Here is a 19304-nt window from a genome sequence, read left to right on the forward strand (position 1 = left end):
AGCGGTGACAGGACGGCCATCACCGCGTGCCACCCTCAGCACGCAGGTGTGACTGTCGCCTGTCCCCACGGCGTGTCCCCTCTGCTTCTGTCTGTCCCCCGCCTGTCCCCGTGTCCCTCTGTCCCTCACAGCTGCCATGCCTGTCCCCTCCTGTCCCCTCCTGTCCCCTCCTGTCCCCTCCTGTCCCGCCCCCCCAGGTGCCACCTGTCCCCTCCTGTCCCCTCCTGTCCCCCCCCAGGTGCCACCTGTCCCCTCCTGTCCCCTCCTGTCCCCTCCTGTCCCCTCCTGTCCCCTCCTGTCCCGCCCCCCCAGGTGCCACCTGTCCCCTCCAGGTGCCACCTGTCCCCTCCTGTCCCCTCCTGTCCCCCCCCAGGTGCCACCTGTCCACTCCTGTCCCCTCCTGTCCCCTCTGTCCCCTCCTGTCCCCTCCTGTCCTCTCCCCAGGTGCCACCTGTCCCCTCCTGTCCCCTCCTGTCCCCTCCTGTCCCCCCCCAGGTGCCACCTGTCCACTCCTGTCCCCTCCTGTCCCCTCTGTCCCCTCCTGTCCCCTCCTGTCCTCTCCCCAGGTGCCACCTGTCCCCTCCTCCCCGCTTTCTGTCCCCTCCCGCCCCACGCTCTGTTCCCTCCTGTCCCCCCAGGTGCCACCTGTCCCCTCTGTCCCCTCTGTCCCCTCTGTCCCCTCCTCCCGCCTGTCCCCGCCTCGCTCAAGTTCAAGGTTCAAACTCCAGCGGGCCCTTCCTGGGGACACGCGGGGAATGGATGCGACACACGGAGGGGGACACGAGGGGACACTCGGGGACCGGAGGGGACACTCGGGGACACTCGGGGACTCTCGGGGACCCGGTGTCCCCTCAGCGTGTGGGGACAATCCCCCGTCACCGGCTGCAGCGGGGGACAGCGGCTCAGGTACCGCCAGCGACGGGGACAGCAGGGGACAGGAGGGGACAGCGGGGACAGCGGGGACAGGAGGGGACAGGAGGGGACAGGAGGGGACAGCGGGGACAGGAGGGGACAGCGGGGGACAGGAGGGGACAGCGGGGGACAGCGGGGGACAGGAGGGGACAGGAGGGGACAGCGGGGGACAGCGGGGACAGGAGGGGACAGGAGGGGACAGCGGGGACAGGAGGGGACAGTGGGGACAGGAGGGGACAGCGGGGGACAGCGGGGGACAGGAGGGGACAGCGGGGACAGGAGGGGACAGGAGGGGACAGGAGGGGACAGGAGGGGACAGTGGGGACAGGAGGGGACAGCAGGGGACAGCAGGGGACAGGAGGGGACAGCGGGGGACAGGAGGGGACAGGAGGGGGCAGGAGGGGACAGCGGGGTACACTCGGGGACTGGAGGGGACACTCGGGGACCGGCGGGGACACACGGGTGACAGCACCGCGGGTGGAGGGACACGGTGGTGGCGGGCGGGGTGACGCGGGTGACAGCCCCGCGGGACAGGGTGACACCTGGAGGGGACGCGGGGCGGGAGGCGGTGGTGGCCGTGTGTCACCCCGCGCTGTCCCCGTGTCCCCAGGGGTGTCCCCAGGGGTGTCCCCAGGGGTGTCCCTGGCCAGCCCCCCGGGCACAGAGCGCGGGCCCCGGGACCCCCCTGGGGACACCCCTGGGGACCCCCCTGGGGACACCCCTGGGGACACGGAGCCCGACGGGGACAAAGTGTGCGCCGTGTGTGGGGACAAGGCCAACGGGTACCACTTCCACGTCATGAGCTGCGAGGGCTGCAAGGGCTTCTTCAGGTGTGGGGACAGCCGGGGACACCGCGGGGACACTGCGGGGACAGCCGGGGACAGCCGGGGACACCGCGGGGACAGCCGGGGACAGCCGGGGACACCGCGGGGACACTGCGGGGACAGCCGGGGACAGCCGGGGACACCGTGGAGACAGGGTGGGATAGCTGGGGACACTTCGGGGACTCTGCGGGGACAGCCGGGGATAGCCGGGGACACCGCGGGGACACCGTGGGGACAGGGTGGGATGGCGTAAGGGAACAGGGTGGGATGTGACAAAGGGGACAAGGTGGGGACAAGGTGGGACATGGTGGGACAAGGTGGGACAAGGTGGGGACAAGGTGGGGACAAGGTGGGGACAAGGTGGGACAAGGTGGGGACAAGGTGGGACAAGGTGGGGACACTGTGGGGACAAGGTGGGACAAGGTGGGGACAAGGTGGGACAAGGTGGGACAAGGTGGGACAAGGTGGGACAAGGTGGGGACACTGTGGGGACAAGGTGGGACAAGGTGGGGACAAGGTGGGACAAGGTGGGACAAGGTGGGACAAGGTGGGGACACTATGGGGACAAGGTGGGACAAGGTGGGGACACTATGGGGACAAGGTGGGACATGGTGGGGACACTGTGGGGACAAGGTGGGACAAGGTGGGGACAAGGTGGGACAAGGTGGGACAAGGTGGGACAAGGTGGGGACACTATGGGGACAAGGTGGGACAAGGTGGGGACACTATGGGGACAAGGTGGGACAAGGTGGGGACAAGGTGGGGACAAGGTGGGACAAGGTGGGACAAGGTGGGGACAAGGTGGGGACAAGGTGGGACAAGGTGGGGACAAGGTGGGACAAGGTGGGGACAAGGTGGGGACAAGGTGGGACAAGGTGGGGACAAGGTGGGACAAGGTGGGGACAAGGTGGGGACAAGGTGGGGACAAGGTGGGGACACTGTGGGGACAAGGTGGGACAAGGTGGGGACAAGGTGGGGACAAGGTGGGGACAAGGTGGGGACAAGGTGGGGACACTGTGGGGACAAGGTGGGGACAAGGTGGGGACATGGTGGGACAAGGTGGGGACAAGGTGGGACAAAGGGACAAAGAGGACGGGAAAGGACGGGATGGGACAAAGGGACAAAGGGACAGGGAGGGACAAAGCAGGATGGGACAAAGGGACATTGGGTGGGAGGCGGTGGCACAGGACGGTCCCACGGAGCCGCTGCCACCCCGCGCGTGGGCCCCGCGCTGTCCCCGTGTCCCCGCAGGCGCTCCATCCTCAAAGGGAGCCGCTTCACGTGTCCCCTGGCGCGGCGCTGCCCTGTCACCAAGGCCAAGCGGCGACAATGCCAGGCCTGCCGCCTGCAGAAGTGCCTGGCCGTGGGCATGAGGAGGGACAGTGAGTGACAGCGGGGACACCCGCGGGGACACCCGCGGGGACACGGGGGACGGAGGAGCTGGAGGGGACACGGGGGACACGGCGGGGGAGGGGACACCTGGGACACCTGGCGGTGATGGGGACAGGGGACACAGGGGACACAGGGGACACAGGGGACACAGGGGACACCTGGTGGTGATGGGGAGAGGGGACACAGGGGACACCTGGGACACCTGGCGGTGATGGGGACAGGGGACACGGGGGACACCTGGCTGCGATGGGCACAGGGGACACAGGGGACACAGGGGACACCTGGTGGTGATGGGGACAGGGGACACAGGGGACACAGGGGACACCTGGCGGCGATGGGGACAGGGGACACAGGGGACACAGGGGACACCTGGCGGCGATGGGGACAGGGGACACAGGGGACACGGGGTACACCTGGCGGCGATGGGGACACGCCACCCGGACAGCGGGGACAGGGACGGGGGAGCACCTGGGTGGGATAAAGGGGACCTGGAGGGGACAAGGGACAGGGAGAAGCGGTTTGGGAGGGGACAGGGGGACACAGAGGGACAGCGGGGGTGGCTCGGGGAGGGGACAGGACGGGAGCGGTGTCCCCGCTCGCTGTCCCCGCCGGCGGTGACAGCGGTGCCGGGGGTGGCAGTGATCATGTCGGAGGAGGCGCTGCGGCGGCGGCGGGAGCTGCGGGGACAGCGGGGACAGCCCGGGGGACAACAGGGACAGCCCGGGGGCCAGCCCGGGGGCCAGCCCGGGGGACAGCAGGGACAGCCCGGGGGACAGCAGGGACAGCAGGGACAGCAGGGCCAGCCCGGGGGACAGCCCGGGGGACAGCCCGGGGGACAGCAGGGACTGACGGCCGAGCAGCAGGAGCTGATCGCGCTCCTCATCGCCGCCCACCAGCGAACCTTCGACTCCAGCTTCGCCCAGTTCACGCACTGCTGGGTGAGCTGGGGACACCCCTGTCACCGCTGGGGACACCCCTGTCACTGCCGGGGACACCCCTGTCACCGCCGGGGACACCCCTGTCACCGCCCTGTCACCACCCTGTCACCGCCGGGGACACCCCTGTCACTGCCGGGGACACCCCTGTCACCACCCTGTCACCACCCTGTCTCCACCGGGGACACCCCTGTCACTGCCGGGGACACCCCTGTCACCACCCTGTCACCACCCTGTCACCGCCGGGGACACCCCTGTCACTGCCGGGGACACCCCTGTCACCACCCTGTCACCACCCTGTCACCGCCGGGGACACCCCTGTCACCACCCTGTCACCACCCTGTCACCACCCTGTCACCACCGGGGACACCCCTCTCCCCACCCTGTCACCACCGGGGACACCCCTGTCACCACCAGGGACACCCCTGTCCCCACCCTGTCCCCACCGGGGACACCCCTGTCACTGCCGGGGACACCCCTGTCACCACTGGGGACACCCCTGTCACCTCCGGGGGACACCCGTGTCACCACTGGGGACACCCCTGTCACCACCCTGTCACCGCCAGGGACACCCCTGTCACCACCAGGGACACCCCTGTCCCCACCCTGTCCCCACCGGGGACACCCCTGTCCCCTGGCCGTCCCTGTGGGTGTCCTGGCTGTCCCCAAAGGTGACCCTGACAAGCTCCCCGGTGTCCCCACTGTCCCCGCGGGTGACACAGCCGCTCCCACGGGTGCCCTCAATGTCCCCAGAGATGCTTCAATTGTCCCCACGATGCCCCCCGAAAGTGTCCTGAGTGTCCCCACGATGCCCCAACTGTCCCCAGAGTTACCCTGACTGTCCCCACGATGTCCTGACTGTCCCCATGGTGTCCTGACTGTCCCCACGATGTCCTGACTGTCCCCACGGTTACCCTGACTGTCCCCATGGTGTCCTGACTGTCCCCACAGTTATCCTGACTGTCCCCACGATGTCCTGACTGTCCCCACGGTTACCCTGACTGTCCCCACAGTTACCCTGACTGTCCCCACGATGTCCTGACTGTCCCCAAAGTCATCCTGACTGTTCCCACAGTTATCCTGACTGTCCCCACGATGTCCTGACTGTCCCCACGGTTACCCTGACTGTCCCCACGATGTCCTGACTGTCCCCATGGTGTCCTGACTGTCCCCACAGTTATCCTGACTGTCCCCATTGATGTCCTGACTGTCCCCACGGTTACCCTGACTGTCCCCATGGTGTCCTGACTGTCCCCACAGTTATCCTGACTGTCCCCATTGATGTCCTGACTGTCCCCACGGTTATCCTGACTGTCCCCATTGATGTCCTGACTGTCCCCACGGTTATCCTGACTGTCCCCACGGTGTCCTGACTGTCCCCAAGGTTACCCTGACTGTCCCCATGGTGTCCTGACTGTCCCCACAGTTATCCTGACTGTCCCCATTGATGTCCTGACTGTCCCCACGGTTATCCTGACTGTCCCCATTGATGTCCTGACTGTCCCCAAGGTTACCCTGACTGTCCCCACAGTTACCCTGACTGTCCCCAAGGTTACCCTGACTGTCCCCACTGATGTCCTGACTGTCCCCACAGTTATCCTGACTGTCCCCATTGATGTCCTGACTGTCCCCACGGTGTCCTGACTGTCCCCATGGTGTCCTGACTGTCCCCACAATGTCCTCACTGTCCCCTAGGTTACCCTGACTGTCCCCACAGTTACCCTGACTGTCCCCATTGATGTCCTGACTGTCCCCACGATGTCCTGACTGTCCCCATTGATGTCCTGACTGTCCCCACGGTTACCCTGACTGTCCCCATTGATGTCCTGACTGTCCCCACGATGTCCTGACTGTCCCCAAGGTTACCCTGACTGTCCCCAAGGTTACCCTGACTGTCCCCACTGATGTCCTGACTGTCCCCACAGTTATCCTGACTGTCCCCACAATGTCCTGACTGTCCCCATGGTGTCCTGACTGTCCCCATGGTGTCCTGACTGTCCCCACAATGTCCTCACTGTCCCCTAGGTTACCCTGACTGTCCCCACGGTTACCCTGACTGTTCCCACAGTTATCCTGACTGTCCCCACGATGTCCTGACTGTCCCCACGGTTACCCTGACTGTCCCCATGATGTCCTGACTGTCCCCACTGATGTCCTGACTGTCCCCACGGTTACCCTGACTGTCCCCACTGATGTCCTGACTGTCCCCACAGTTACCCTGACTGTCCCCAAGGTTACCCTGACTGTCCCCACGATGTCCTGACTGTCCCCACGGTTACCCTGACTGTCCCCACTGATGTCCTGACTGTCCCCACGGTGTCCCCAGCCGCCGTGTCCCCAGCCCAGCGTGCGGCTGGTGGCGCCCGGCGCGCCGGGCCCGGCTGTCACCGCGGGGCTGTCACCGTGCCAGGCGCCGGACGTGGTGTCGCTGCTGCCGCAGTTCGCCGACCTCAGCACCTTCATGATCCAGCAGGTGATCAAATTCGCCAAGGAGATCCCGGTGTTCAGGTGAGCGCGGCGGGGACGCGGCCGGGCGCCGCGCGGTGTCACCGCCTGGCACGGTGTCACCCTGTGTGTCCCCTCCCGGCAGGGGTCTGCCCCTGGACACCCAAATCTCGCTGCTGAAAGGGGCCACGCTGGGGATCTGCCAGATCCGCTTCAACACCGTCTTCAACGCCGCCACCAAGGCCTGGGAGTGCGGCCAGCGCTGCTACACCATCCGCGACGGGGCGCTGGGTACAGCTGGGGACAGCTGGGACACCTGGGGACAGCTGGGGATACAGCTGGGGACAGCTGGGGACAGCTGGGGACACACCTGGGGACACCTGGGGACAGCTGGGGATACAGCTGGGGACAGCTGGGGACACCTGGGGACAGCTGGGACAGCTGGGGACAGCTGGGGACAGCTGGGGACACCTGGGGACAGCTGGGGACAGCTGGGACACCTGGGGACAGCTGGGGACAGCTGGGGACAGCTGGGACACCTGGGGACAGCTGGGACAGCTGGGACAGCTGGGGACAGCTGGGGATACAGCTGGGGATACCTGGGGATACCTGGGGATACCTGGGGACAGCTGGGGACAGCTGGGGATACCTGGGGACAGCTGGGGACAGCTGGGGACAGCCGGGGACACACCTGGGGACACCTGGGGACACACCTGCGGATACAGCTGGGTACACCTGGGGACACCTGGGACACCTGGGGACACCTGGGGACACACCTGGGGACAGCTGGGGACAGCTGGGGACACCTGGGGATACCTGGGACACCTGGGACACCTGGGGACAGCTGGGGACAGCTGGGGACACCTGGGACACCTGGGACACCTGGGGACAGCTGGGGACAGCTGGGGACACCTGGGGACAGGTGTGGGGTGGGAGGGGGACAGGACAAAGAACAGGGGTGGGTGTTGTCACAGCCACGCCCCAGGGTGGGGACAGCGCTTGGGGACACGAGGCAGGGGTGGCCAGGTGTGACCAGGTGTGACTGGGAGTGACCGGGTGTGACCGGGAGTGGCCAGGTGTGCCCAGGTGTGCCCAGGTGTTGACCAGGTGGTGCCCAGGTGTGCCCAGGTGTGCCCAGCTATCCCCAGGTGTGCCCAGGTGTGCTCAGGTGTGACTGGGTGTGCCCAGGTGTGCTCAGGTGTGCCCAGGTGTGCTCAGGTGTGACTGGGTGTGCCCAGGTGTTGACCAGGTGTGCCCAGGTGTGCCCAGGTGTGCTCAGGTGTGCTCAGGTGTGCCCAGGTGTTGACCAGGTGTGCCCAGGTTTGCTCAGGTTTGCCCAGGTGTGCTCAGGTGGTGACCAGCTGTGACCAGGTGTGCCCAGGTGTGCCCAGGTGTACTCAGGTGTGATCAGGTGTGCTCAGGTGGTGCCCAGGTGTTGACCAGGTGTGCCCAGGTGTGCCCAGGTGTACTCAGGTGTGATCAGGTGGTGCCCAGGTGGTGCCCAGGTGTGCCCAGGTGTCCCCAGGTGTGCTCAGGTGTCCCCAGGTGTCCCCAGGTGTGCCCAGGTGTCCCCAGGTGTCCCCAGGTGTCCCCAGGTGTTGACCAGGTGTCCCCAGGTGTGCCCAGGTGTCCCCAGGTGTTGCCCAGGTGTCCCCAGGTGTCCCCAGGTGTCCCCAGGTGTTGCCCAGGTGTGCCCAGGTGTCCCCAGGTGTTGTCCAGGTGTGCCCAGGTGTCCCCAGGTGTTGTCCAGGTGTGCCCAGGTGTCCCCAGGTGTTGTCCAGGTGTGCCCAGGTGTCCCCAGGTGTGCCCAGGTGTGCCCCAGGCTGACTCTGGGATTTTGGGGACCCCCAGCCGGGTTCCAGCAGATCTACCTGGAGCCGCTGCTCAAGTTCCACGAGAGCCTGCGGCGGCTGCGGCTGCACGAGGCCGAGTACGCGCTGCTGCAGGCCATGCTGCTCTTCTCCCCCGGTAAGCTCGGGGACACGGGGACATGGGGACAGGGGACATGGGGACAGGGGGACATGGGGACAGGGGACATGGGGACAGGGGACACGGGGACAGGGGACATGGGGACAGGGGGACATGGGGACATCCCATGCTGCTCTTCTCCCCGGGTGAGCTCGGGGACAGGGGACAGGGGACACAGGACACGGGACATGGGGCATGGGGACAGGGGACATGGGGACATGGGGACATGGGGACATGGGACATGGGGACAGGGGACATGGGGACATCCCATGCTGCTCTTCTCCCCCGGTGAGCTCGGGGACAGGGACATGGGGACACGGGGACATGGGGACATGGGGACATCCCATGCTGCTCTTCTCCCCGGGTGAGCTCGGGGACACGGGGACAGGGGACAGGGGACATGGGGACAGGGGGACATGGGGACATGGGACATGGGGACATGGGGACATGGGGACATCCCATGCTGCTCTTCTCCCCCGGTGAGCTCGGGGACAGGGACAGGGGGACAGGGGACATGGGGACAGGGGACATGGGGACATGGGACATGGGGACATGGGGACATGGGGACATGGGGACATCCCGTGCTGCTCTTCTCCCCGGGTGAGCTCGGGGACACGGGGACATGGGGACATGGGGACATGGGGACATGGGGACAGGGGGACATGGGGACAGGGGGACATCCCATGCTGCTCTTCTCCCCCGGTGAGCTCGGGGACAGGGACAGGGGGACATGGGGACACCCCACTGTCCCCAGGGGAGGGGACACGGGGACACCCCACTGTCAGGGGAGGGGACACAGGAACACTCCGCTGTCCCCAGGGGAGGGGACACGGGGACACCCCACTGTCCCCAGGGGAGGGGACACGGGGACACCCCACTGTCCCCAGGGGAGGGGACACAGGGACACCCCGCTGTCAGGGGAGGGGACACGGGGACACCCCACTGTCCCCAGGGGAGGGGACACAGGAACACCCCGCTCTCAGGGGAGGGGACACGGGGACACCCCACTGTCCCCAGGGGAGGGGACACAGGAACACCCCGCTCTCAGGGGAGGGGACACGGGGACACCCCACTGTCCCCAGGGGAGGGGACACAGGAACACCCCGCTCTCAGGGGAGGGGACACGGGGACACCCCGCTGTCCCCAGAGGAGGGCACACAGGGACACCCCACTGTCCCCAGAGGAGGGCACACAGGAACACCCCGCTGTCAGGGGAGGGGACACGGGGACACCCCGCTGTCAGGGGAGGGGACACAGGAACACCCCGCTCTCAGGGGAGGGGACACAGGAACACCCCACTGTCAGGGGAGGGGACACGGGGACACCCCGCTGTCAGGGGAGGGGACACAGGAACACCCCGCTCTCAAGGGAGGGGACACGGGGACACCCCACTGTCCCCAAGGCCCCGCTGATGTCCCCTCGCCCCCACCCAGACCACGGCATCGCCCAGCGCGACATCATCGACGAGTTCCAGGAGAAGCTGGCGCTGACCCTGCAGAGCTACATCGAGCACCAGCACCCCCCCAAGGAGGGCAGGTGGGGCCCGGGGCCCGGGGCTGGCGCTGTCCCCAGGGCCGCTGGGGACTGTCACCGCGCCCCCCGTCTGTGTCCCCAAGGCTGCTGTACGCCAAGCTGCTGCTGCTGCTGACGGAGCTGCAGACGCTGATGCTGGAGAACACCCGGCAGATCCTGCACATCCAGGACCTGTCGGCCATGACGCCGCTGCTCTCCGAGATCATCAGCTGAGCCCAGCGCCACCGCCCCCCATGGCACCCCGTGGCACCCTGATGGCACCCGATGGCACCCCATGGCATCTGCTGCCACCTGATGTCACCCCATGGCACCTGCTGTCATCCCATGGCACCCCATGGCACCCCGTGGCACCCGACATCACCCCATGGCACCCCGTGGCACCCCCATGGCACCCCGTGGCGCCCCGATGGCACCCCGATGGCACCTGATGGCACCCGATGGCACCCCATGGCCACCCCATGGCACCTGATGTCACCCCATGGCACCTGCTGGCACCCCGATGGCACCCGATGGCACCCGATGTCACCTGATGGCACCCCATGGCACCTGCTGGCACCTACTGGCACCTGATGTCACCTGCTGTCACCCCATGGCACCCCATGGCACCTGCTGGCACCCCATGGCACCTGATGTCACCTGATGTCACCTGATGTCACCCCATGGCACCCCATGGCACCTGATGTCACCCCATGGCACCTGCTGGCACCCCATGGCACCCCATGGCACCCAATGTCACCTGCTGTCACCCCATGGCACCTGCTGGCACCCCATGGCACCTGATGTCACCCCATGGCACCCCGTGGCACCCCGATGGCACCCGATGGCACCCCATGGCACCTGCTGGCACCCCGTGGCACCCCATGGCACCCGATGTCACCCGATGGCACCCCATGGCCACCCCATGGCATCTGCTGCCACCTGATGTCACCCCATGGCACCTGATGTCACCCGATGTCACCCGATGGCACCCCATGGCACCTGATGTCACCTGATGTCACCCCAAGGCACCCCATGGCACACCATGGCGCCCCATGGCACCCAATGTCACCTGATGTCACCCCATGGCACCTGATGTCACCTGATGTCACCCCATGGCACCTGATGTCACCCCAAGGCACCCCATGGCACCTGCTGGCACCCCATGGCGCCCCATGGCACCCCATGGCACCTGCTGTCACCCCATGGCACCCCATGGCACCTGATGTCACCTGATGTCACCCCATGGCACCTGATGTCACCTGATGTCACCCCATGGCACCTGCTGTCACCCGATGGCACCCCATGGCCACCCCATGGCACCCCATGGCATCTGCTGCCACCTGATGTCACCCCATGGCACCCCGATGTCACCCTATGTCACCCGATGGCACCCCGTGGCACCCCGTGGCACCCCATGGCACCCCATGGCATCTGCTGCCACCTGATGTCACCCCATGGCACCCCATGGCACCTGATGTCACCTGCTGGCACCCCATGGCACCCCATGGCACCCGATGGCACCCCGTGGCACCCGATGGCACCCCGTGGCACCCGATGGCACCCCGATGGCACCCCATGGCACCCCAAGGCACCCCATGGCACCCCATGGCACCCCATGGCACCCCATGGCAGCCCAAGGCACCCCAAGGCACCCCATGGCACCCCATGTCACCCCATGGCACCTGCTGGCACCCCATGGCACCCCATGGCACCCGACGTCACCCCATGTCACCCCACATCCAGGTCCCCCCACCGGGCACAGAGTAAAGCTCCTTTATTTATCCGGGCTCTCTCCGCTGTGTGGCTGCGGGGAAACTGAGGCACGGCTGCTGTGGTGCTGGGGACAATCGCCCAGGGGGGTGGCACTGGTGACGCTGGGGAGCCCCAGCCCCATGGCATCAGCCACCTCCTTGGGGTGGCACTGGGGACCCCCAGCCCCACAGGGGACACTGGGGACCCCCAGCAGCTGGCACCAGTGACAACAGGGACCCCCAGCCCCACTGGGGACACTGGGGACCCCAGCCCCACTGGGGACAATGGGGACCCCCAGCCCCACGGCAGCAGCCACCTCCTTGGGGTGGCACTGGGGACAACGGAGACCCCCAGCCCCACTGGGGACACTGGGGACCCCCAGCCCCACTGGGGACAATGGGGACCCCCAGCCCCATGGCAGCAGCTACCCCCAGAGGGTGGCACCGGTGACACTGGGGACCCCCAGCCCCACTGGTGACACTGGGGACCCCCAGCCCCCCACAGCATCAGCCACCTCCATGGGGTGGCACTGGTGACAACGGGGACCCCCAGCCCCACTGGGGACACTGGGGACCCCCAGCCCCCCACAGCATCAGCCACCTCCATGGGGTGGCACTGGGGACACTGGGGACCCCCAGCAGCTGGCACCAGTGACAACGGGGACCCCCAGCCCCACTGGGGACAACGGGGACCCCCAGCCCCATGGCAGCAGCAACCCCCAGAGGGTGGCACTGGTGACAACAGGGACCCCCAGCCCCACTGGGGACACTGGGGACCCCCAGCCCCACTGGGGACACTGGGGACCCCCAGCCCCATGGCAGCAGCCACCTCCATGAGGTGGCACCGGTGACACTGGGGACCCCCATCCCCGCGCGGTCCCCCCCGTCCCCCGCAGCGCTGTCACTCGCTGTCCCCAGCCCGCCGTGTCCCCGCTGTGGCACCTGCAGGGCCCGGCCCGGTGTCTCCCTGAGCAGGACGGTGCCACGTCCCCGCTGTCCCCGCTGTCCCCGCTGTCCCCTCAGCCCACGGTGACGCTGAAGCCGCAGTGGAACCGGTTCCTCCAGTGGTTGAGGAAGGCGCCCAGGGCCAGCGTCACGGGCAGGGGGGGCAACTTCTTCTCCAGCACCCCCCCAACGCTCCAATTACTGTCCAGCAGCCCTGAGGGGGACAGCAGGGACAGCTGAGTGCCACCAGGAGGTGACAGCCGCCGACAGGAGCCACCGGCAGCCCTGGCCCACCTCTGAAGACGACGTTGGCTCGCGGCAGGTTGAGCTGGTAGCCGAAAGCGAAGGTGGTCTCCTGCAGCCGCGTGTTGGCCTCCAGCTCCACCCCCACCTGCACCTGCACGGGGACACGGCGGTGACGGCGGCTTGGGGACAGCGGGGGACGCCGCGGGGGGACACGGGGGACACCCACCTGCTCGTTGGCCCGGTGGTAGTAGCTGGCGTGAGCCCCCCCGTAGCCCACGTTGAGCGTCGTCACCCAATTGGGGGCTGCAACAGAGAGCCAGCGTCCCCAAGGTGTCCCCAAGGTGTCCCCAAGGTGTCCCCAGGGTGTCCCCAGGGTGTCCCCTACCCGAGTATTTCCCTGCCAGCGTCAGGATGGCCCCCTCCTCGCCGGGGCGCCGGTGGTAGACGAGCTCTCCGCCCAGCACCAGGCGGGCGGTGACGCTCTGCAGGAAATGCGCCACCAGGATCACTGCGGGGACAGCGCGGCCTCAGCGGTGTCACCGCCGTGTCACCCCCCCCGTGGTGTCACCCGTGTCCCCCGCCCGGCGCTCACCGGAGCCGCCCAGCAGGTCGGGGTTGCCCAGGGTCAGCGTGGCCGTGCAGTCGTCGCCGCGGTACTCGCCGTCAAACTGCCACGTCACGAACTTGGCCTGGTGGGTCTGGAGACAGGGGACACGGGGGACACGGGTGACACCAGGGGACACAGGTGACACCAGGGGACACGGGTGACACCAATGGGGACACAGGTGACACCAGGGGACACACGGGGACACAGGTGACACCAGGGGACACGGGGGACACCAGGGGACACGGGGGACATGGGTGACACCAGGGGACACGGGTGACACCAATGGGGACACAGGTGACACCAGGGGACACACGGGGACACAGGTGACACCAGGGGACACGGGGGACACCAGGGGACATGCGGGGACACGGGCGACACCAGGGGACACGGGTGACACCAGGGGACACGCGGGGACACCAATGGGGACACGGGTGACACCAGGGGACACGGGGGACACGGGTGACACCAGTGGGGACACGGGTGACACCAGTGGGGACACGCAGGGGACACGGGTGACACCGATGGGGACACACGGGGGACACGGGTGACACCGATAGGGACACGGGTGACACCGATGGGGACACGTGGGGGACACAGGTGACACCAATGGGGACACACACACAGGTGACAGAGGTGACACCGCGGGGACACACAGGTAACAGAGGTGACATGGTGGGGACACAGGTGACACAGGTGACAGAGGTGATACCAGGGACACAGGTGACACCAGGTGACACACACAGGTGACACAGGTGTCAGAGGTGACACTGATGGGTACACGGGTGACACAGGTGACACAGGGGACACAGGGGACACTCCCGGCTGTCCCGGGCTCACCTGGAAGACGGCTTTGGCGCGGAGGCGCTGGGCCAGCAGCTGCAGGGCCTGCGCGTTGAGACTGCCAGCGCTGTCCATGTCAGCCAGCAGCGTGGGGAACGCCTGGGGACAGCGCCGTGTGACACGGGGACAGCGCCGTGTGACACGGGGACAGCGCCGTGTGACACGGGGACAGCGCCGTGTGACGTGGGGACAGTGCCGTGTGACACGGGGACAGCGCCATGTGACGTGGGGACAGTGCCGTGTGACACGGGGACAGCGCCGTGTGACACGGGGACAGCCACCGCCCCGTGGGGACAGCACCGTGTGACACAGGGACAGCCACCGCCCCGTGGGGACAGCGCCGTGTGACACGGGGACAGTGCCGTGTGACACGGGGACAGCGCCATGTGACACGGGGACAGCCACCGCCCCGTGGGGACAGCGCCGTGTGATGTGGGGACAGCGCCATGTGACACGGGGACAGCGCCGTGTGACACGGGGACAGCGCCATGTGACGTGCGGACAGCGCCGTGTGACATGGGGACAGCCACCGCCCCAATGGGGACAGCGCCGTGTGACGTGGGGACAGCGCCGTGTGACACGGGGACAGCGCCGTGTGACGTGGGGACAGCGCCATGTGACATGGGGACAGCCACCACCCAGTGGGGACAGCACCGTGTGACGTGGGGACAGCGCCGTGTGACACGGGGACAGCCACCGCCCCGTGGGGACAGCCCCACACCCGTCCTGCTGACGCCTGGCCCGGCACGACGCCCCCCGCGCACACGGGGGGGCCACTGGTCAGCCTGGGGTCAGCGGCCACCCCTGGGCTACTGGTGACACCAGGGCCATCGGTGACACCAGGGCTACCGGTGACACCAGGGCCATCGGTGACACCAGGGCTACCGGTGACACCAGGGCTAGCAGTGACACCAGGGATAGCAGTGACACCAGAGCCACCAATGACCCCAGGACCACCAATGATCCCAGGGCTACCGGTGACCCCAGGGCCACCAATGACCCCTGAGGTCACCAACAACCCCAGGGTCACCTGGGACCACCCATAACCCCAAGACCCCCAATGACCCCAAGGCCACTGACCACCCTGAGGTCACTCACCACCCCGGGACCACCCATGGCCCCAGAGCCACCAATGACCCTGAGACCACCAGTGACCCCAAGGCCACCCGGGACCACCCATAGCCCCAAAGCCACCAATGACCCCAAGGCCACCCGGGACCACCCATAGCCCCAAGGCCACCCATGGCCCCAAAGCCACCAATGACCCCAAGGCCACCCGGGACCACCCACAGCCCCAGGGCCACCAATGACCCCTGAACCACTGATGACCCCAGAGCCACCTGGGACCACCCATAGCCCCAGGGCCACCAATGACCCCAAGGCCACCCGGGGTCAGAGATGCCCACAATGACCCCACAGCCCCGGTGTCAGCGGTGGCTTTAGGGTGACCACAGACCCGCGGCCAGCCCGCTGCCACCCGCGGTGTCACCTCGGTGGGCCCGAGCTGGCGGTCCCCCACGAAGGTGGCGTTGAAGCGATAGCCGGAGGGGCCCAGGGTGCTCATGTGCACCGTGTGTGTCACCTGTGGGGACAGCGGGGGTCACAGGGGACAGGGGACACGCGGGGACGGCCGCCCCAGCTGTCCCCTCCCTGACCTGGAAGTGGCTGCTCAGGGTCTTGGTGACGATCAGCTTCACCCCCTCCATCTGCGGCGGGAACACCTCTGGGGGGACACGGCTGTCACCCGCCTGGGGACACCGCTGTCACCCCCAGACACGGCTGTCACCCGCCTGGGACACAGCTGTCACCCCCCTGGGGACACCGCTGTCACCCCCAGACACGGCTGTCACCCCCCTGGGGACACCGCTGTCACCCCCAGACACGGCTGTCACCCGCCTGGGGACACGGCTGTCACCCCCAGACAGGCTGTCACCCGCCTGGGACACAGCTGTCACCCCCAGACAGGCTGTCACCCGCCTGGGACACAGCTGTCACCCCCAGACACGGCTGTCACCCGCCTGGGGACACGGCTGTCACCCCCAGACAGGCTGTCACCCGCCTGGGACACAGCTGGCACCCCCAGACACACTGTCACCCCCCTGGGGACACCGCTGTCACCCCCAGACAGGCTGTCACCCGCCTGGGACACAGCTGTCACCCCCAGACAGGCTGTCACCCGCCTGGGGACACCGCTGTCACCCCCAGACAGGCTGTCACCCCCCTGGGACACAGCTGTCACCCCCAGACACAGCTGTCACCCCCCTGGGGACACCGCTGTCACCCCCAGACAGGCTGTCACCCCCCTGGGACACCGCTGTCACCCCCAGACACGGCTGTCACCCGCCTGGGGACACCGCTGTCACCCCCAGACACGGCTGTCACCCGCCTGGGACACAGCTGTCACCCCCAGACAGGCTGTCACCCCCCTGGGGACACCCAGTGACCCCCAGATGGGCTGTCACCCGCCTGAGACATGGCTGTCATCCCCCCAGATGGGCTGTCACCCCCCCCTGGGGACACGGCTGTCACCCCCCAGGTGACACCCACGACCCCTTTTGTGGGGACAGCACTGCCACCTCCGGGCCAGCCCCTCAGGGGACACCGCTGCCACCCCCCACTGTCACCATGGCCCCTCTGTCACCCTCTGTCCCCTCAGGACACCCCCCGTCCCCCCTGTCCCCTCAGGACACCCCCCGTCCCCTCTGTCCCCTCACGGCCCCTCTGTCCCCCCCTGTCCCCTCAGGACACCCCCCGTCCCCCCTGCCCCCCCCGTCCCCCCCTGTCCCCTCACGGCCCCTCTGTCCCCCCCTGTCCCCCTCTGTCCCCCCCTGTCCCCCTCTGTCCCCCTCTGTCCCCCCCTGTCCCCCTCTGTCCCCTCACGGCCCCTCTGTCCCCCTCTGTCCCCCCCTGTCCCCCTCTGTCCCCTCACGGCCCCTCTGTCCCCCTCTGTCCCCCCCTGTCCCCCTCTGTCCCCTCACGGCCCCTCTGTCCCCCCCTGTCCCCTCACGGCCCCCCTGTCCCCCTCTGTCCCCCCCTGTCCCCTCACGGCCCCCCTGTCCCCCCCTGTCCCCTCACGGCCCCTCTGTCCCCCCCTGTCCCCCTCTGTCCCCTCACGGCCCCTCTGTCCCCCCCTGTCCCCCTCTGTCCCCTCACGGCCCCTCTGTCCCCCTCTGTCCTCCCCTGTCCCCTCACGGCCCCTCTGTCCCCCCCGTCCCCTCAGGACCGCCCCCGTCCCCTCACGGTTCCCCCTCAGCCCCGCTGTCCCCGTTACCCGCGGCGGGCGCACCTTTGCAGAGCCGGTGCAGCTCATCGAAGCTGCCGGGGTTGCGGAGGGGCTCGGCCCGGCGCGGGGCCCGGCCCTCGGCGTTGCCCATGGCCCCTACGGGCCCCCGCCGGCCGCCGCCATCGCGGGCGGCGCCGCCCGGAGCGCCTTCAAGGGGGGCGCCGCCGCCATCTTGGCCGCGGGCAACGCGCGCCGCTCATTGGCTGAGCGGGGAGGGCGGGAAAGCGCAGGAATGAGACCCCTCCGGAGCCGCCGGAGCTCAGCGGAAACGTTCCGGGGTGACAGAGTTCCGCGCCACACTCGTGTCCCCAAATCCCGGTGTCCCCAAATCCCGGTGTCCCCTTCGTGTCCCCAAATCCCAGTGTCCCCCTCGTGTCCCCAGATCCCCACTGTCCCAAAATCCCGGTGTCCCCCTCGTGTCCCCAAATCCCGGTGTCCCCCTCGTGTCCCCAAATCCCCGCTGTCCCCAAATCCCCGCTGTCCCCCCCGTGTCCCCAAATCCCCCGTGTCCCCAAATCCCCGCTGTCCCCCTCGTGTCCCCAAATCCTGGTGTCCCCTTCATGTCCCCAAATCCCCGCTGTCCCCAAATCCCAGTGTCCCCCTCGTGTCCCCAAATCCCGGTGTCCCCAAATCCCGGTGTCCCCCTCGTGTCCCCAAATCCCGGTGTCCCCAAATCCCGGTGTCCCCTTCGTGTCCCCAAATCCCAGTGTCCCCCTCGTGTCCCCAGATCCCCACTGTCCCAAAATCCCGGTGTCCCCCTCGTGTCCCCAAGTCCCCACTGTCCCCCTCGTGTCCCCAAATCCCCGCTGTCCCAAAATCCCGGTGTCCCCCTCGTGTCCCCAAATCCCTGCTGTCCCCAAATCCCCGCTGTCCCCAAATCCCGGTGTCCCCCTCGTGTCCCCAAATCCCCTCGTGTCCCCCTACCCCTGTCCCCTGCCCCACACCCGATGTCCCCTGTCCCACACCCCTGTCCCCTCGCCGTGTCCCCTCCATCTCATCCCACCGCCCACCTCTGCCACCCCCCTCTTGTTGTCCCCAATGTCCCCAATCTCTGACAGGGGGGACTCTGGCCCAGCCCGGGCTGTCCCCAGTGTCCCCAATGTCCCCAATCTCTGACCGGGGGGACCCTGACCCAGCCGGGGCTGTCCCCAATGTCCCCAATGTCCCCAGTCTCTGACCGGGGGGACCCTGACCCAGCCGGGGCTGTCCCCAGTGTCCCCAATGTCCCCAATGTCCCCAGTGTCCCCAATCTCTGACGGGGGGACTCTGGCCCAGCCCTGGCTGTCCCCAATGTCCCCAATGTCCCCAATGTCCCCAATCTCTGACGGGGGGGACTCTGGCCCAGCCCGGGCTGTCCCCAGTGTCCCCAATGTCCCCAATCTCTGACCGGGGGGACTCTGGCCCAGCCCTGGCTGTCCCCAGTGTCCCCAATGTCCCCAGTGTCCCCAATCTCTAACAGGGGGGACTCTGGCCCAGCCCTGGCTGTCCCCAGTGTCCCCAATGTCCCCAGTGTCCCCAATCTCTGACAGGGGGGACTCTGGCCCAGCCCTGGCTGTCCCCAGTGTCCCCTCCCGCCCAGGGGCCGAGGGTCAGTGACACCGCAGGTGACAACCTTCGCCCCGTGGGGCCCCCCTGGCCCCAAAG

General features: G+C 67.9%; 2 protein-coding genes and 1 long non-coding RNA gene across 11 annotated transcripts; 1 reads left to right on the forward strand and 2 right to left on the reverse strand.

The window, feature by feature from the left end:
- The first annotated feature begins 619 nt into the window (after positions 1-619).
- On the forward strand, positions 620-10494 carry NR1I3 (nuclear receptor subfamily 1 group I member 3). Of its 5 annotated transcripts, none has more exons than XM_086866419.1 (9): positions 620-906; positions 1523-1742; positions 2988-3118; positions 3768-4066; positions 6390-6571; positions 6654-6799; positions 8360-8476; positions 9910-10012; positions 10093-10271. In XM_086866419.1, the coding sequence occupies exons 1-9, from the start codon at positions 756-758 to the stop codon at positions 10220-10222; spliced, it is 1479 nt and encodes a 492-aa protein (XP_086722545.1). In that variant the 5' UTR covers positions 620-755; the 3' UTR covers positions 10223-10271. The 5 variants fall into 5 exon arrangements, with proteins under 5 accessions (XP_086722545.1, XP_086722548.1, XP_086722546.1 ...); XM_086866422.1 differs by having other exon boundaries at positions 6534-6571; XM_086866420.1 differs by having other exon boundaries at positions 10163-10258.
- Positions 10495-10504: 10 nt separating this feature from the next.
- On the reverse strand, positions 10505-11594 carry LOC147648825 (uncharacterized). Of its 2 annotated transcripts, XR_015279950.1 has the most exons (4): positions 11561-11594; positions 10756-11459; positions 10666-10705; positions 10505-10635 (listed from the first exon to the last, which is right to left on the reverse strand). It is a non-coding gene; the product is annotated as an uncharacterized LOC147648825 (long non-coding RNA). The 2 variants fall into 2 exon arrangements; XR_015279949.1 differs by lacking the exon at positions 10505-10635 and having other exon boundaries at positions 10688-10785; positions 10816-11459.
- A 151-nt stretch (positions 11595-11745) lies between these two features.
- Positions 11746-17860, reverse strand: TOMM40L (translocase of outer mitochondrial membrane 40 like). Of its 4 annotated transcripts, none has more exons than XM_086866445.1 (9): positions 17664-17860; positions 16033-16100; positions 15867-15959; positions 14375-14476; positions 13523-13628; positions 13316-13438; positions 13157-13233; positions 12979-13081; positions 11746-12898 (listed from the first exon to the last, which is right to left on the reverse strand). In XM_086866445.1, the coding sequence occupies exons 1-9, from the start codon at positions 17749-17751 to the stop codon at positions 12759-12761; spliced, it is 900 nt and encodes a 299-aa protein (XP_086722571.1). In that variant the 5' UTR covers positions 17752-17860; the 3' UTR covers positions 11746-12758. The 4 variants fall into 4 exon arrangements, with proteins under 4 accessions (XP_086722571.1, XP_086722574.1, XP_086722573.1 ...); XM_086866448.1 differs by having other exon boundaries at positions 13316-13412; positions 17664-17855; XM_086866447.1 differs by having other exon boundaries at positions 16033-16125; positions 17664-17849.
- Positions 17861-19304: the final 1444 nt, after the last annotated feature.

The sequence above is a fragment of the Cyanistes caeruleus genome, chromosome 30, assembly GCF_971803275.1.
Source record: "Cyanistes caeruleus chromosome 30, bCyaCae1.hap1.1, whole genome shotgun sequence".
NCBI lineage: Eukaryota > Metazoa > Chordata > Aves > Passeriformes > Paridae > Cyanistes > Cyanistes caeruleus.

What these genes read in the sequence shown, in the direction of transcription:
- NR1I3 (XM_086866419.1), top strand. Translation starts at nt 756, where the DNA reads ATGGATGCGACACACGGAGGGGGACACGAGGGGACACTCGGGGACCGG. An exon ending in GGCTGCAAGGGCTTCTTCAG is followed by an intron (nt 1,743 to 2,987) that starts GTGTGGGGACAG and finishes GTGTCCCCGCAG; the next exon opens with GCGCTCCATCCTCAAAGGGA. An exon ending in CATCCGCGACGGGGCGCTGG is followed by an intron (nt 6,800 to 8,359) that starts GTACAGCTGGGG and finishes GGGGACCCCCAG; the next exon opens with CCGGGTTCCAGCAGATCTAC.
- TOMM40L (XM_086866445.1), bottom strand. Translation starts at nt 17,751, where the DNA reads ATGGGCAACGCCGAGGGCCGGGCCCCGCGCCGGGCCGAGCCCCTCCGC. An exon ending in GCTGCACCGGCTCTGCAAAG is followed by an intron (nt 16,101 to 17,663) that starts GTGCGCCCGCCG and finishes GTGTCCCCCCAG; the next exon opens with AGGTGTTCCCGCCGCAGATG. An exon ending in ACCACCGGGCCAACGAGCAG is followed by an intron (nt 13,082 to 13,156) that starts GTGGGTGTCCCC and finishes GTCCCCGTGCAG; the next exon opens with GTGCAGGTGGGGGTGGAGCT.